At 46.6% G+C, this 17,622-nt stretch overlaps 1 protein-coding gene and 1 pseudogene across 2 annotated transcripts in view; both read right to left on the minus strand.

Annotated features, from left to right (window-relative positions):
* The window catches only part of LOC134585929 (uncharacterized), a 39,694-nt gene extending 29,531 nt beyond the window's left edge, over positions 1 to 10,163 (minus strand). For both annotated transcript variants that reach the window (XM_063441409.1, XM_063441408.1), the window contains exon 1: positions 9,821 to 10,163. In XM_063441409.1, coding sequence (XP_063297479.1) covers positions 9,821 to 10,081 — 261 coding nt within the window. In that variant the 5' untranslated portion in view covers positions 10,082 to 10,163. The remainder of the gene's footprint in view (positions 1 to 9,820) is intronic.
* Positions 10,164 to 15,446: 5,283 nt separating this feature from the next.
* Positions 15,447 to 16,582, minus strand: LOC134587406 (actin, cytoskeletal 1B-like; annotated as a pseudogene).
* Between the last annotated feature and the right edge of the window lie 1,040 nt (positions 16,583 to 17,622).

The raw sequence follows: 17,622 nt of genomic DNA on the forward strand, positions 1-17,622 counted from the left end.
TTCAAGGTAACTTGCGGTGTATGCAAACTAAGGTTAAGTGATGCCTCAAGTAATTGTGAAATACCAAGAGGCATCAAAGGGGGGAATGTGGTGGAATCTCGGTAAAAATAAATTTAGTAGGCCGAGATTACCACGTGGCATGTGTACGTGCATATGCTGACGTATCGATCAGTTGGTTGCACGAGGCAAGATACGATCAGTAGTGTACGGAGCATGTGCAAGAATACAGGATGTAGTATTCCCCTCCTCCATTGTGCTGGACAAGCCATGCGGTCAAGCAGGAAGTTAATTCTTACTTGTATTGATTGGTCAAGAGAATGTGCGGGTGGAGCTTAATATGGGAGGAGTTATGTGCCTATATAAGGAGCCTGCACTATTGTCCGGGGCTCAGAACTTGTGGTATTTTGGTGACGCTAGTCCCTCTGAGTCCCGATCGGTGATCCAATAAAGAATCTCTTCCTTCCTGAAGAAACCTGTGTCCATCTCTCTGTGCTTCGCTTCCGTCAGTTTCTCCGGTATCAGTTGCTGCTGCATGCAATGTTGATGGTGAACAGATCAAAACACTGACAGAATCCATGGATGGCAGGCTTTTGAGTGTCCTTGCAAAGAAAGGTGGCTATATTGGTCACTGATTTGTTTTTGTTTTTGAATGTCAGAAATGTATATTTGTGAATGTTGAGATGTTATATTAGTTTCACTGGTAAAAATAAATAATTGAAATGGGTATATATTTGTTTTTTGTTAAGTTGCCTAATAATTATGCACAGTAATAGTCACCTGCACACACAGATATCCCCCTAAAATAGCTATAACTAAAAACAAACTAAAAACTACTTCCAAAACTATTCAGCTTTGATATTAATGAGTTTTGTGGGTTCATTGAGAACATGGTTGTTGTTCAATAATAAAATTAATCCTCAAAAATACAACTTGCCTAATAATTCTGCACTCCCTGTATATATATATATATATATATATATATATACACACACACACACTACAGCACCCTTCACACACATACTGCACCCCTAAACAAATTACATTCCAGACACACTAGATCCCTTACCCAACTTTGGATCATCTGCACACATACACACACACACACTAGATCCCTATATACACTCTGAATCCGCTATATACACACACTCACTAGATCTCTTATACACATTCTGAGTCCGTCAAACACACACTAGACTCCTATATACACACACACACACACTGCACCACCTACACACACACCAGTGGCGTACATACCAGGGTCTCAGGGGTCGCGGCTGCGACCGGGCTCGGCCCACCGGGCTCGGCCCACCTGCGACCCAGGTATGTACCCACAGGGCCAGCCTCTTCTGCTGGGGGGCCCAGGAGCCGGCCACCTCCGGGCCCCCCGAGGCTGGCCCTGCTGTCACCCGGCTGGCTGGCGGGCGCGCGAGGGAGCACTGTCCCCTGGGTGCTCCCTCTTCAGCTCCCTCGCGCACCGCACTGAAACCGGAGCCGGAAGATGACGTCATCTTCCGGCTCCGGCATCAGTACGCGGCGCGCGAGGGGACAGTGCTCCCTCGCGCGCCCGCCAGCCAGCCGGGTGACAGCCTGGCCAGCAACACCCCTGGACCCCAGGGAATCCCCCCAGCTCTCCCACAGGTAAGGAGGCTGGGGGGATTAAATAAAAAAAACTTTGAGTGTGTTAGTGTGAGTGTGTGTGTTAGTGTTAGAGTGTGTGTTAGTGAGTGTGTTAGTGTTAGTGAGTGTGTGTGTTAGTGAGTGTGTGTGTTAGTGAGTGTGTGTGTTAGTGTTAGTGAGTGTGTGTGTTAGTGTTAGAGTGTGTGTGTTAGTGTTAGAGTGTGTGTGTTAGTGTTAGTGAGTGTGTGTGTTAGTGAGTGTGTGTTAGTGTTAGTGAGTGTGTGTGTTAGTGTTAGTGAGTGTGTGTGTTAGTGAGTGTGTTAGTGTTAGTGAGTGTGTGTGTTAGTGTTAGAGTGTGTGTGTTAGTGTTAGTGAGTGTGTGTTAGTGTTAGAGTGTGTGTTAGTGTGTGTGTTAGTGTTAGAGTGTGTGTGTCTGTTACTGAGTATGTTTGTGTGCGTCTGTCACTGAGTGTGTGTCTGTCAGTAAATGTGTGCGTCTGTTCATGAGAGTGTGTGTGTGTCTTAAGCACTTACCTTTCTCCAGCGCCGGACTCCCTAAACGCTGGGGATCTCTCCGTCCCCATCCGCCTCTCAGCTCCGAATGCACATGCGTGGCAAGAGCCACGCGCGCATTCAAACCGCCCATAGGAAAGCATTACTCAATGCTTTCCTATGGACGTTCAGCGTCTTCTCACTGTGATTTTCAGTGAGAATCGCAGAAAATCCTCTAGCGGCTGTCAATGAGACAGCCACTAGAGGCTGGATTAACCCTCAGTGAAACATAGCAGTTTCTCTGAAACTGCTATGTTTTCAGCTGCAGGGTTAAAACTAGAGAGACCTGGCACCCAGACCACTTCATTGAGCTGATGTGATCTGGGTGTCTGTAGTGGTCCTTTAAGTGTATGTGTTTATGCATGCACTGGCATACATACCGCGGTCGCACGGGTCGCAGCCCTGCGACCAGGTGCCTGCCGCCATGTGTTGCGGCCCCAGCCTGCGCAGAGTAAGCGCTCGCGCAGGGGGAGGGGGGGGGGCCCGGATCAGTTTTCGCACCGGGGCCCCATGGGTTGTCTGTATGCCACTGACACACACACTACATTCCTAACATACACACTCTGGATCCCCTATACACACACACTAGATTCCTTGTAAGCAAACACATACTACACCCCTAAACACACACACTCTACAACCCCTACAAACACTACATCACCTATACACACACACACACACACACTATAGCCCATATGCACACACTTGCTACATCCCCTATACACATTCTTTACAGCCCCTAGCCACATATGCATTACATTACACCGCAAACACAACACGACTAAAAGCAACCTTATTACACAACACCACACCACAATCAGCTCACTCTACACACACACAATCCTACAAGCAGGCTCCAAACACATGCACCATACTCTTTCCTGGCCCTTTTTGTCTCCTGGTATCCAATTTATAGAGACACCAGAGACAAGTTGCAAGGAAACACAGTGCAAGCATGTTACTAAATTTGCTTGCGCTGTACAGAACAAATACAGGGCTTTTTTCTCATGCTAGAGCTGTTCAGCAGAGCTCTGCGCATAGTCACAATTATTAAGAAGACTAACAAGGCATTCTGGAACAAAACATACTGCCCAGTGTCAGAAAGCTGTGGGTCAATAGGTCCTCCAACAGGATAATAATCTAAAACATACCAAAAAAGTCCAGAAATTAATCCCATCCAACATCTGTGGAAAGAGCTGAAACTCGGCAGTTGGAAAAAGGCACCCATCAAACCTGTAGCCCAGGGACCAGCAAAGCTCAGGGAATGGGCCTTGACAGAGCTAGGAGGCAGGCATATAGAGTGGCGGGTGTATGGTTAGGTGTATGTGGTGGCAGGGCTAAATTTGAAATTTAATATTAATAACTGACATTTTAGATTAGGGGCCTTTTTAATTAGCCATACTTACCTGTTGTGTGCTGCATGTTTGTGTGGTGTTTTCTGCTTTGTTTTTCAGATGGATTCTGGCATGGAGGCTCTGATGGACAGAATCCGGTCTGCAGTTCGTGAGAGAGGACTTTCCTGGCTTCAAGACTGCCTTGGTTCCATGGATCCCAGGCCTGGGCCTTCTTCTGTGCCAGCGCGCTGGCCCATGAGGTGGACAAGGCCGCCCCAGCGTCTAAGCCTGAGTACAGCACCCAGGAGGCAGCGGAGAAGGAGCCCTTTGGCAGGGCCTGTGGCCGAAGGGGGGATGTCGGCATTGAGAGGAGCAGTGGGAGTCCTGGGATTTGGAGCAGGAGCGTGCCCGTGCCGTGCCTGAGCGGTTCTGTGATAGGCACAGCCGCGGGGGGAAAGAAAGGCGGACGGCACCACGCCCAATGGCGGATGGCAGGACCGCGGGAAAGACCACGCCACGCGGCAGACAGCAGGGTGGAGCAGTCTCCTTCCACGGCAGGCTTCAGGCGCCCAAGGAGTACTGCTAGGCCAGATTCATTGATGGCTGCTGGGGGTCCTGCACCTGGAGAGTTGGGCCCCAGTAGTCCAATTCCTTTACTTATGGGAAAAGTGAAGACTGGGGTGGGTGGACACTTAGGAATTGGGAGCAGCTCTGGGGGAGTTAGACCTGCCACGCAAGCATTAGGTTTTCAGGCCCAGGAACAGCGCAGCTCCAAAGGAATTAGGCCCAATAAGAGACCAGCTAGCAAGTTAAAGACAACGTCAAGGACAGGTGGTCTGGCAGTGGGGTGGCACCTAGGAAGGCAAGAACAGGTGGCTGAACTACCCCATTAGGCCTGAGTGGACAGCCCCTGACAATGTGGAGGAGTCCGGGTAGGCAGGAAAAAGGGGTCAGGGACAGCAGCAGTGGGTCCCCACCAGGGCGGGGCCATTAGGGCTGACCGCTTACGGGTTAGCAGATCGCGCTGCTCCTAGGACCGTGACGCCAGATCCCCTAGCATAATTTCACAAGGGGAGGCTGGCAGGCATGCTGAGCGCAGATCTAGGAGCGGCCGGCGATTTCGGCACAGGTCAATAGGCATACTGCACAGCAGTGACAGGTGTTCCTTATGGGAGCGGTCAGGGAGAGCACGCCCATCCCCATCAGCTAATTTGCCGCTGGATAGGGGGAGTGATTCCAGGTCTGATAGAGGAAGCTCCCCTGACAGGAGAGTCAGCGGTTTAAGATGGCCAAAAAGGGTATCTCGAGTAGGGGTAATTGTTGAGAAGGTGGGCAAGTCAGGATCCAGATAGACAGCCTACCCATGTTTTCGTCTCCTTGCAGACCTTTGGTGCGTTCTTCCACAGACCGTGCGCGGGTCCAGGAAGCGGTCCCCAGAATGTTGGCATTGACTCCTGGATCCTTGGACAGTGGTGATAGGACTGCAGCCCCACAAACGTTACTTGCTGGGGATTTGGCTGGTGAGTCCTCTTCTGCTCATCATTCTGATGATCTATTACAGGGTCTCAAGACTTTTCTCGATAATTGGAGTGATGGGCAGGATCAGCCAGGGAGTTTTGGGCAAGTTTGGAAGCTAAGTTCTGGGGGTCCAGGTGCCGGGGGCGCCGCGGTTGTCAGAGTTAGTAGAGAGTGAGTCAGGTGTCACGGCCGTGGCATCGACATCGGTGGGTATGGACGTCAGTGATGAACGAGTCGAACTGGCGGATAACATCCCGGATGCAGCATGGCAGAATGTACACATCTCTTTTTGCTCGGTTGTCACTTAAAACCTGAATTAAAAGAGAAAATCTGAAATGGTAAGTTTCTGGAAATCTATGCACTTCTCCCATTGGAAGAATACATTGTTTTAAACGAAGAGGATAAAAAGGACTCAAAGAAGGAGGAAGAAGAAAAAATATGGAAGTATCGTAAGTCTTTTGGTAATTGGTTGCATACGTTTTGCATTTTAGCCAGTGTGCTAGGTGAGAAATATCTTGAGCGGTGTTCTCAACTTTTTTGTTATTTGGATGGTATATGGGAGGCATATAGGACATATGGGGGTTTAGCTTGGTAGCGCTACAATGAGCAATATCGGCAGCATCTCTCGGCTAACCCCGCTATGTGGTAGGACCAAATGGATCTGCCTCTATGGATTAAGCTAATGATGGCGCAAAAAGCAGCCTTATCCTTTCAATCCGGGCCGGCGCGGGCTCTGCCTCCACCTCGTCGGCCATGCACATAAAAGGTTTCTGTTGGCTAGTCAATGAGGGGCAATGTAAGTAGGGCACATCTTTTTGATTTAAGCATGAGTGTTCCGGCTGCGGAGGGGCACACGGTCTCAACCATTGCTTCAAACGTGGGAAGACAGCTACAGGTGGTGGGCTCAGTGCCAGGATCGACACGATGTTGCCTTGGCTAAACCGCTACGTTAACCAGAAATATGGATCATTACTGAGAGAGAGTTTTACGCAAGGTTTCATAATTCCATTTTGGAATAGGGTTTTGGAGCGTTGTTTCCCCAATTTGTGATTGGCTGTGGAATTTCCAGATGTGGTATGGGTTAAATTAGGTAAAGAGGTCCAATTGGGAAGAATGGCGGGGCCTTTCGATGACCCCACTATGCCCGAACTTTATGTTTCTCCTTTAGGAGTTTTGCCAAAAAAGGAGCCAGGGAAGCACCGTCTAATACATTATCTTTCGTACCTGAAAGGGTTTTCAGTTAATGATGACATTGAAGCAGCCTTAAGCTCGGTGTCCTAATCACCATTCGAAAATGCTGTCAAGTTGGTTAGGAACACGGGTTGTGGAGCGTTGATGGCAAGAGCTAACATGGAATATGCATTTTGTCTGTTGCCAGTTCATCTCGATTGTCTCCATCTTCTAAGTTGTTACTTTTTAGGGTAAGTACTTTGTGGATCTTTGTTTGCCCATGGGCAGTGGTGTATCTTGGTTTTGTGCTGCCCTAGGCAGGACAAAACTTAGACACCCCCCCCCCCCCGGCGCGCGCGCCACCCCCCCCAACCCTTCCCCCCTGCCCCGCCTTCTAAATACACACACATTCACTGACAGATACGCATACACTAGCTAACAGACACACACAGTCGGACACACACACACAGTCGGACACACACACTAACAGACACACACAGTGAGACACACACACTAACAAACACACACAGTCGGACACACACACTAACAAACACACACACACTAACAAACACACACAGTCAGACACACACACTAACAAACACACACAGTCGGACACACACACACTAACAGACACACACAGTGAGACACACACACTAACAAACACACACAGTCTGACACACACACTAACAAACACACACAGTCGGACACACACTAACAGACACACACAGTGAGACACACACACTAACAAACACACACAGTCGGACACACACTAACAGACACACACACTAACAGACACACACTGTCGGACACACAGTCAGACACACACACTAACAGACACACACACACTAACACACACAGTCACAGACACACACAGTCACAGACACACACAGTCACAGACACACACAGTCACAGACACACATATACTAACACACACACACACTAACAGACACACACACACACACACACTCACTAACAGACACACACAGTCAGAGACACACACACACACACACACTCACATTAACACATTTTTTTTTTTTTTTTTACTCCCCCCTCCCCCTACCTTTGGGAATGCTGGGGGTGGGGGGGTTCTCCCATTCCCTGGTGGTCCAGTGGCTGCAGGACGGCACTGGCGGGCAGGCTGGGCGGCCGGTGAGGGAGCTCTTCCCCTGAGCTCTCTGCTCAGCTCCCTCGCGCGCCGCCCGCAGAGTGAGGCTGGGAGGCGGAGCCGGAATATGACGTCATATTCCGGCTCCCAGTCTCACTCTGCGGGCGGCGCGCGAGGGAGCTGAGCAGAGAGCTCAGGGGAAGAGCTCCCTCGCCGGCCGCCCAGCAACCAGCCCAGCATGTCTGTTAGCCGCAAGGCTAACAAGACATTTGCCTTGGGCATTTGGGGGCGGCGTTTTTTGCCGCCCCCTGGAAAATGCCGCCCAAGGCAAATGCCTTGTTTGCCTCGCGGCTAATACGCCCCTGCCCATGGGATGCTCCATCTCGTGTGCTTATTTAAAAAAAATGTTGTACTTTCCTAAAATGGGTGGGCAAGGTAGAATCTAGTAACAAGTTCATGGTTCATTATCTGGACGATTTCTTGCGTCGGTCCTTCCGGTTCAGATGCCTGTCGTATAGGGTTACGGATGCTGGAATGGGTTGCCCATGTTTTTGGAGTCCCATTGGCGGCTGACAAAACGGTAGGACCGACTACTTGTCTCAGTTTTATGGGTTTTGAAATTTCTTCGGTAGCAGGGGATTGTTGTTTCCCGGGAGAAAAGTTGGTGGCGCTTCGTCAGGTCGTTCGGGAGGCACGTAAAGTAACGCTGAGAACATTGCAATCATTATTCAGCCATCTTAATTTCGCATGTCTAATTGTACCAGTGGGGAGGATTTTTAATAGGTTCCTTGCAAAGGCGACAGAAGGGATCAGTTCTCCTCATCATTTTATCAGCGTTTCTATCCCAATGAAGGAGGATTTGAAACTTTAGGGTATTTCCCTTTGGGATTTTAATGAGCGGGTCTTTTTTCAGGATGCAGCGGTCCCCTCTCCGGAAAATGAATCCCATAATTCGCAACCTTGCGTTTTTTTTTAACTTTTTCCCTTAGTAGTTGCTTTTGCTTTATGGGGACCCATGTTGAGGGATAGGAAAGTTATCTTCTTCACAGATAACATGTCAGTGGTGTCAGCAGTTAATCTGTTATCTGCCTCTTCTATTCCAGTATTTCGAATGTTGCGACGTTTTGTGTTGCTTTGCATGCAATTTAACATTATTTAGTTGGGCGCGTCATTTACCTGGGTTCTTGAATATCATTGCTGATGCGCTGTCTCGTTTACAGTGGGAAAAGTTTCGCGCTGCGGCTCCTGGTGCTCGGAAGGAGGGACTGGTCTGGTCTGGCGGCTTGAGACCTCCTGCTTGGATGTCTGATCAGAGAGTCTTTGGCTTCAAATACTTGGGCAGCGTATGTTAAGGTGTGAAGGGCTTAGGGAAGAGGCATGTGTCTGTGCTGGAGGACACCACTCCGTGGAGGTACGGTTGGATACGCTGTTGTGGTATTTGTGTAGATTGTTTTCTACCGGTGCTTCTCCTTCAGTGTTAGATAGGCATAGGTCAGCCTTAGCATTTTTGTTTAAACTTAATGGTTGGAAAGATATCACAAATAATTTTTTAGTACGTCAGGCTTTAAAAGGTTTTTAGGAAAGGGGCGGGGCCTGACAGCCGACCGAGCTAGTCGCATGGGGCTTGAGCTCCTCGAGGAAATCCTCTAAATAAGCCATATACCAGACATTCCCATTACAGTTAGGGCAATATTCCTGATAATTACTCTGGAGAATACTCTGACGACCTTTGAGACTACTTTTACCTGAATAGCCTGTGACATATCCTGTGTTAGGCTTCTCGGCGTCCATCAACTATACTCGAGGTGGGGGAGGCGACCTATCCTCTGCCTTGATCTGAAGATTGCTTGTTCTGAGACCCTGTCCCCCTCTCCGGACCGGTGGGGGATATCTTCAGTACATTTATGTTTATTTTTATTTTAGTAACTTCGTGACAGCCACTAGAGGATGCTTCTGCTGTCAGACTCGGTTATGTGACTTTTAGAGTCCTCATGCATTGCACATACACTTACAACCTATATGCATTTTACACATCACCTGTGACATGTTTTACATTTTGAGCGCCTTTTGCAAAATGCCAAAAATATGCTGCAGTATCATAAAAGTTTTATTATTAATGGCAACCTTTAAAATAACAACATTTGGAACAATCGACTGATTGTCAAATAACCTGACTACATTAACGTCCCAATGGGTATAGTGTCGTGTGTGTAGAGGTTTGGTAAATTTAGCTGGTGCACTATTCGTAGAGAAATCAAATAGGAAGCAGTGTAGGATGATACATTTCTAATGTTGTATTGTACATAACTTTCTTAACATTTAGCGGTCCCTTCAATTTTTAAATTATTTTTTTTTTTAAAAAGATTTTGGACATTTGTGAGGAACTGTACATCCTGTAACGTTCTCATTAAAAAGCATTAGCAGGAATGTATTTTTTAGTTTTTGAGTGCTCTTCCATTGTTTGTACAAATTTGTGCCAGAGACAGAAAATCAAATAATACAGATAACAAATAAAGATTCTTACCTGAATTCCTTTGCTGATAAACGTTTTTCTTGTCCTTTCCGACCTGGTATTGCTGGGAAATCGTTGATTTGCTTTATTCACTACAAATCTTGTAGTTAGTCTTACATTGTGAATCCCCAGACCAAGTCCATCAATGCTCGGCAGGCTTCCAGACTTCTGTATTTTATTTGAAAGAAATGACTGTGGTACTATGAGCCGTGAAAGCGTTTCTTCCACTTCGTTTGCTTCTGATCTAGGGATTTTCTTCATCCTCGTAGTCATTTTCCTCCAGAAATGGCAGCTAAATTAAACAATCCAAAATTCTTCATTTTCCCATTGAATTAGAAATGATTGTTGCTGAACATCCATTGGCAATTTGTCTCCTATAGTCAAGACAAGATAATTGTTTCATAAAATAAAAGTATCTAACAGCACTCTCATTTACATAAGGAGGAAGTGCCACTTTCTTTGTTTCTTTATCCCTTATATTTATGGGACACTATAGTCACCAGAACGACTACAGTTTAATGTAGTTGTTATGGTGGCTATAGCCTGTCCCTGCAGGCATTTTAATGTAAACACTGTCTTTTCAGAGAAAAGGCAGTGCTTACATTGCTGCCTAGAACCACCTCCAGTGACAGTCACTCAGGCGGCCGCTAGAGGTGCTTCCTGGGCCAGTGCTGCATTCAGCAGCCGCTAACCATTCATAGATGCTGATTAGCCATCGGAGATGCTGATTGGCTATCGCAAAATTTGGCTCCACCCCAGCCCCACCAACTTGTCTGTGAGCATCAAAATTGACAGTTTCAGCCAACCCAATGCTTTCCAACAGGAATAATAGTTCCATGTCAATCACTGGTATAGTTTCTGTCCTTTGCACCTGGCCATCAGAACAGAGAGAGGGAGAACTGAAACAATGGAGGAGATTTATAAAAAAGTGTTCTGTTTTAAAAAAAAAATGGTGCACAAAAGCAAAGTGTAACAACCTCCCCAATGTTTCTGTTTCTCCTCCTCATGAACTGGACTATCATGTATTTTACTAAATCTTTAACATAATTTTAAAAGAAAACATCATGGGAAAAAAACGATCAACAAGTTATGGGTGATTTTCACTGCTTTACTCACTAATGTACTTTCCAGAGATGAGACTGTTCCCCTTTAAGTCCTTACTTTTATTTATAGTCCTTTTGCACCTCCATACCACAACAGTACTATTCATTTGTTCTACCCCTTCACCTAATCATCCACCCAGGGCCCTTATACCTAAGGCTGGATTTTCAATTAGGCAGAGTAGGTAGCTCTCTAAGGCACATGTCCACTAAGGGGTGCCTGTTTTCAGCACCTATGCTGCCTTTTTGGAACTTAACTGGGTGGTGGTGAGATAAGTGCTAGGAGCCTGTCCAGTCATGCTTGTTAGCAGAGCTGCAGGGACAGTTTGATAGAGGGTGTAAAACTTGTGACATGCGCATTATCGTCTTTTTGGCCTATTCCTGTTATAAACCAATTAGAACCTTTAAGAATCACAGACACATGAATTATTGGCAAAATATTCCACGGCTTTATTAAATATATAAATAATAAAATATAAATTTAAAAGGTCATTGTCAAAAACGCTTCAAAAGACCTCCCCCCAATTAACATAACTAAATACCCAGACAATGACCTCAAACATTTTACAGAATACATCCATATAACAATGTAACATAGTATAAATAACATAAACATTAACATAGCCACCCAGGGCATTCATTTCCAATTGTAGGGGCATACCAAGACACCCCTACGCCATTATCACAGCCACCAAGGGCATCCCTTTCCACTGTAGGGGCATACCAAGACACCCCTACACCATTATCCCAGCCACCAAGGGCATCCATTTCCAGTGTAGGGGCATACCGAGACACCCCTACACCCCCAGGTTCGGAGCTACCGACGAGCTCGAACCTACCACCAAATCCAAAGGTAAGTATTCCTCCTGACCTATCCCACTTACCAAAAACCGACCTACCCCCCAATTAACCTAATCCATCCCCCGCCGCCGTGACAAAATGGGATAGTCATACCCCTTAGCCATAACCAAACTAAAATTAGGGAGGGTGGGTGGGACAGCTACCAACAGGTAAGAGATTTTAAAATTAAAATGGAACCTGAATTTAAAATGGCGAATTATTATATGAGAAACTAGGCCACTCCCCCTAACTAACCTAACCAATCAAGCCACACTCATCCATAGGCCTGCCTCCTAGCTATGTCAAGGCCCATTCCACTTAGCTTGCTGTTCCATGGGCTTCAGTTCTGTCCCAGATCCTCCAGTGTCTGTGTGTTTAGTGTTTGTATGTAGGGCTGCCATCTGGCCAGTGTTTAACTGGCACCACCAGTATTTGAGGCAGTCTGGCCAGTGCCAGTATTGCAAAAATACCAATAATGCAAAGGCCAGTATTCTTCCCTGACTAGAATCTGGGAGAGTGGTAAGAGAAATGGAGGCACAATATCCACCGCTATAATACATGGTAGGTACACACATTGCTATATAGATACAATAACACTGACACAGTAAACACACACACTCACAATCTCCAGACACTGACAAACACTTAGTTAAAATATACACACAACACACACGCACACATTTAGACAGCAGTAGGCACAAACTGCTATACACACTCATTTGAACAGTATGTACACACATGCGCACACACTGCTAAACATACACATTGTCAGGGCCGGCGCTACCTGTTAGGCGGACAAGGCAGCCGTCTAGGGCGCACCTTGGGAAGGGGCGACGCCAGGAGCGCCGGCCCCCCTGATGCTGCAGCTGCCCGAGCGCTATGTAGAGAGCCTCAGGCGGCTGCAGCCTTGCCCGGGCTGGTGCGTCCATGACGGCGCACCGCCCGGGCGCAGCATGAGGAGAGGGGCTGACAGGAGGGAAGCGCTCAGTGCTCCCTCCTGTCACTCCCTCACTGTAGCGTGGCCGAGCGCTGTATGGTCCGCGGGTACAGGGAGCATCTGTCTCCTGTACCCGGCCGGACTAACAGGAAGTGAACACTGAGTGTTCACTTCCTTTTAGTCCGGCCGGGTACAGGAAACAAAAGCTCCCTGTACCCGCGGACCATACAGGGCTCGGCCACGCTACAATAGAGGTAGGGGAGGGTGGGGGGATACATTGTAAGGGGGGGGGGATTAATTGACAGGGAGGGGGGAATTGAAAGAGGGGGAAATAAAGTGACAGGGAGGAGGGGGGGATAAATTGTAAGGGAGGGGGGATTAATTGACAGGGAGGGGGGAATTAAAAGGGGGGGGAATAAAGTGACAGGGAGGAGGGGGTGATAAATTGTAAGGGGGGGATTAATTGACAGGGAGGGGGAATTGAAAGGGGGGAAATACAGTGAAAGGGAGGAGGGGGGATAAATTGTAAGGGGGGATTAATTGACAGGGAGGGGGGAATTGAAAGGGGGGGAATAAAGTGACAGGGAGGAGGGGGGGATAAATTGTAAGGGGGGATTAATTGACAGGGATGGGGGAATTGAAAGGGGGGGAAATAAAGTGACAGGGAGGAGGTGGGATAAATTGTAAGGGGGGGATTAATTGTGAAGGAGGGGGGTTAATTGACAGGGAGGGGGGAATTGAAAGGGGGGGAAATAAAGTGACAGGGAGGGTGGGGGGATACATTGAAAGGGAGGGGGGATAAATTGAAAGGGGGGAATACATTGACAGGGAGGGTGGGGGGATACATTGAAAGTGAGGGTGGGGGGATAAATTGAAAGGGAGGGGGGATAAATTGAAAGGGAGGGGGGAATTGAAAGGGAGGGGGGAATAAATTGACAGGGATGGTGGGGGGGATACATTGAAAGGAAGGGGGATAAATTGAAAGGGGGTGGGATTGAAAGGGAGGGGGGAATAAATTGACAGGGAGGGTGGGGGGATAAATTGAAAGGGATGGGGGGATAAATTGAAAGGGAGGGGGGATGAAATTAAAACGGGGGGAGACATTGACAGGGAGGGGAATTGATGGGGGAGGAAGGGAGAATAAGAGTGGGGAGGGGAGAAGAGAGTGACAACGGGGGAGAAGAGAGTGACAAGGGAGGGGGAGAAGAGAGGGACAAGGGAGGGGGGGAGAAGAGAGTAACAAAGGAGGGGGGAGAAGAGAGTGACAAGGGAGGGAGAGGGGGTAGAAGAGAGTGACAAGGGAGGGGGGAGAGATTGACACCCATCACACACACACACACACACAAGCAATGCATCCCTTACACACATAGAAACACACAATGCATTCCTTACACACACTCAATGCACCCCTTACACAGACTCAATGCCCCCCTTACAGACGCACACACTGCATCCTGTACATACACAGAAACACACCTTGCAGCCCTTACACATACAAACACAGATTCACACAATGCATTCCTTACACATATCAGGACATCCCCTACACACTCCACCCCCTGTGAACAAACTCATTGGTGGAACATGAAGGTGGACCCTGGGACACAGACCTTGAGCGGTGTAAAGGGCCCCCAAAAAATGGAGCTGCTTCCCGTTCTCCCAGAACATTGATTTTTGTGACCACAGAGCCTGTTCTACACCAGACCAGTGGAGCCAGACTGCAGCCAGAGCCCATCACCATCCTCATCTGATTGTAAGTAGGCAATCTAGCATATTATTCGTGGCACTTATCTCTAATTTACCTCACATTAAAGAAACACTATAGTCCACAGAACCACTGCAGCTTAATGTAGTGGTTCTGGTGTCTATAGCCTGTCCCTGCAGGCCTTTTAATGTAATCACGGCGGCACTGCAGCACTGGCGTTAGTTAACATGGCAGATCATATGGGTGGGGCATTGTGATGTCACATGGGGGGGGCGGCAAACTTTACTTTTGCCTAGGGCGGCAAAAATCCTTGCACCGGCCCTGCACATTGTACATGCACAGTCAGACATAGTATACATACTGTAAGTAGTTTTTTTTTTAGTGGTTTAGGGATTTCACCCTTCCAATTTGTTTTCTCTTATGTAATTCCCTGAGATGTTACGTAATATCAGGTGACATTGTGTCCTGTGATGTTGTGCATATATAATTAATCATGCAACTTAGCATGGCTGGTATTTTTGTCCAAAACGTTGGCAACCTTATACAGGACCACCATACCCAGCACACTTCATTGAGATAAAGTGGCCTGAGTGACGCTAATGGTCCTTCAAAGATTTAGCAGATTACCTCATTATACTCTTCAGAGGTGGCAAAGCCACAGCAAACATCGCAAAAAAAGGAGAAGAAATAAATACTGTATACTTCATGTTGTCTGACTGCCAAGTGCAAAGAACATATCATTTAACAATGATTGGCAGAGAGCTGAGATGCAGGAACCCAGTTGCTGGATGGAGAGTTTGAATTTCTTAAATTTTTTTTTTTTTTTTACCCCCATAGTACAGATACATATTTGTTAAATATAAGGATGTGTAAACAAAATTTTATAAATTCTGGAAAGTGAGAGTTCCACTTTAAGTTTAGATTGTTATGACATCATAAACTATCATTGGTCCTTTAATAAAAATGGCATCACTGATTCTGTTTTCAAAAGTCATCTGACCCAAAACAAATAAGAATTTGATCTGAAAAGAATAAGGTTTACATGCAGCTGTTTTTATTCATGCAGTTTCAAGCGTACTGTTTTGAGCTACTCATCTCAAAGCATTTTCTGTGAACGATGTTAGGTCCTACTACAAAGTATTCTGGAAACGTGATGCACATTTGCTGAGAGATGGACAGAGATGACAATATTGACCCTCCCATCCGTCCTGCCAACACGAGTTCAGGTGAAGTCATAACATTCAGTGGGCTTCAAGCTTGGTCATACGCTCACTAATTCCAGGAAACATGCTGGACTCTCCAGACATGAGCACATTGCTGCAAAGGGTGTTACGAAGATCAATGTCACACTGCATTCTGCTATTAAAACACATTCTATCAATGCCTGGTGTCTCCATTCCAATTGTTGCACGATGAAATAGTGTTTCTGGACATTTATACCTCTCTTTGTGGACGGTGATAATTTTTCCATCAGGAAGTTTGTATTTTTTTTCCAATTCTTCTTTTGATCTCAATCTCTCCAATTCTTTATCAACAGCTGCATAACATATCCTTTCTTTCATACCGTTAACAATTTCTCTTTGCGATATACTTATAAAGGAAATACCACTTTCATTAAGTATTCTCATCAGATAGTGTGTCAGGTCTTTTCCTGCTAGGTCATGCCTTAGCACAGCATGTTGAAGACAGTATCCTTCAAAGACAGGGACTGTGTGTGGCACACCATCACCTTTGTCAACCACACAACCAGTTACTTTTCCTGAGTAGAGAGCTGAAACTGCTTGGATTGAAGCAGGATATGTTGCAGGAACACTAAATCCCTCAAATAAAATAGTCATCATCTTCTCTCTGTTGGAACGTGGATTGAGAGGTACCTCATCAACCAGAACTGGTCTATCACATGAGTTTTTCTTGAAATCATTGTTATATCCGTACCTCCATATGAGTTCCATGTCATCCCATGAAGTCACCACACCATGCTCCACAGGGTAGTTTAATGAGAGGATACCCCTTCTTACTCGTGCTTCTTCTCCAATATAGTAATCCCTTTGCCCATCTCCAAGAATGATAGGAGAATATTTTGGGCTGCCTACTATGTTTGAGTACACATATCGTGTTTTTCTCTCTCCTGAAAATCCAATCTTAATTACTCCAGAACTGTTGTCTATAATCATTGATTGTTGGTCAGCCATGATGTTTGCTATCCCACTGGTGTCACCTGAACTGCTATATCAGCAGCTTCTCTGATCAAAAAGGACTACACCTACTGGCCTGTTTGTATTTAAGTGAGCAAGATATGATGTAATAATGATAGGTGACACAAAGAGTTGCCTTGCTATAACCTGGTGGTATACTAATTTTTATTGTGGAGGGCTTGCCTATCACTATAAATAAAGAATGGGTTGCTGGACACTATTTTATTATTTATGTCATATGTGTCTGGAGGTTTTCAGTGAGAATGGGGACCATGCAAATATTCTTGATTGTTGCATCCATCCTGTGCATTGTCATTTAAATAATATTGGTGCAATACATGTATTAAGCCTATTTCTTTTTTTAAATTTTTTTTATTCTTTATTTTTTGCGTGCATGTGAGCAAAGCGTTATTCAACAGTTCACCTGCTACAACAGCTGGTGTCTACGTTTGTTTAAGCATTCAACAACATTTTGGCAAGAGTCTATGCACATATAATTTTTGTGTAAAAAGTGAGTCACTGTGAAGGTAAGTGGTACCAGTTGCGTCTGTTATAGGGTGGGGGTCCTTCACTCCAGTCTCCTCGGCTGGGTTGTGTTGGCTCCTGTTAAGTGTCCGTTAGTGTGTCAGGTTAAGGTATGTAATGTTAGTTCTATTATTGGTCTATTATTGTGTTGCAGTCTAGTTAGGGGAGAGGGGGGTGAGTCCTCTGGGTCTCGGTGGGTACTGTGACCGCGTGACCGATTGGGGATTGTAGAGTCCCTTGCTGATTAGGTTTTTGCACTGTGGTGTATATTATGTGTGCCTAAATTACCCCTTGGCATGGGGGGGTTTGTCATTCAGATAGTAGGCAGTCAGGATCTGGTCTGGGCCTCTGCTTGCCTGTCAGTGGTTATGGTCTGATGTGGGGGAGTTTTTAGAGTCCCTCAAGGTGATGTGGATTGATGATGCATGGGGGAATGTCCCAAAAGTCTTTCGGTGGTCTTCGGGTCTGGTTCAGGTCGTGGCCACTGCGTATTGTTCCACTTGAGGCCTCCT

This window comes from Pelobates fuscus, chromosome 2 (assembly GCF_036172605.1).
Source record: "Pelobates fuscus isolate aPelFus1 chromosome 2, aPelFus1.pri, whole genome shotgun sequence".
Classification (NCBI taxonomy): domain Eukaryota; kingdom Metazoa; phylum Chordata; class Amphibia; order Anura; family Pelobatidae; genus Pelobates; species Pelobates fuscus.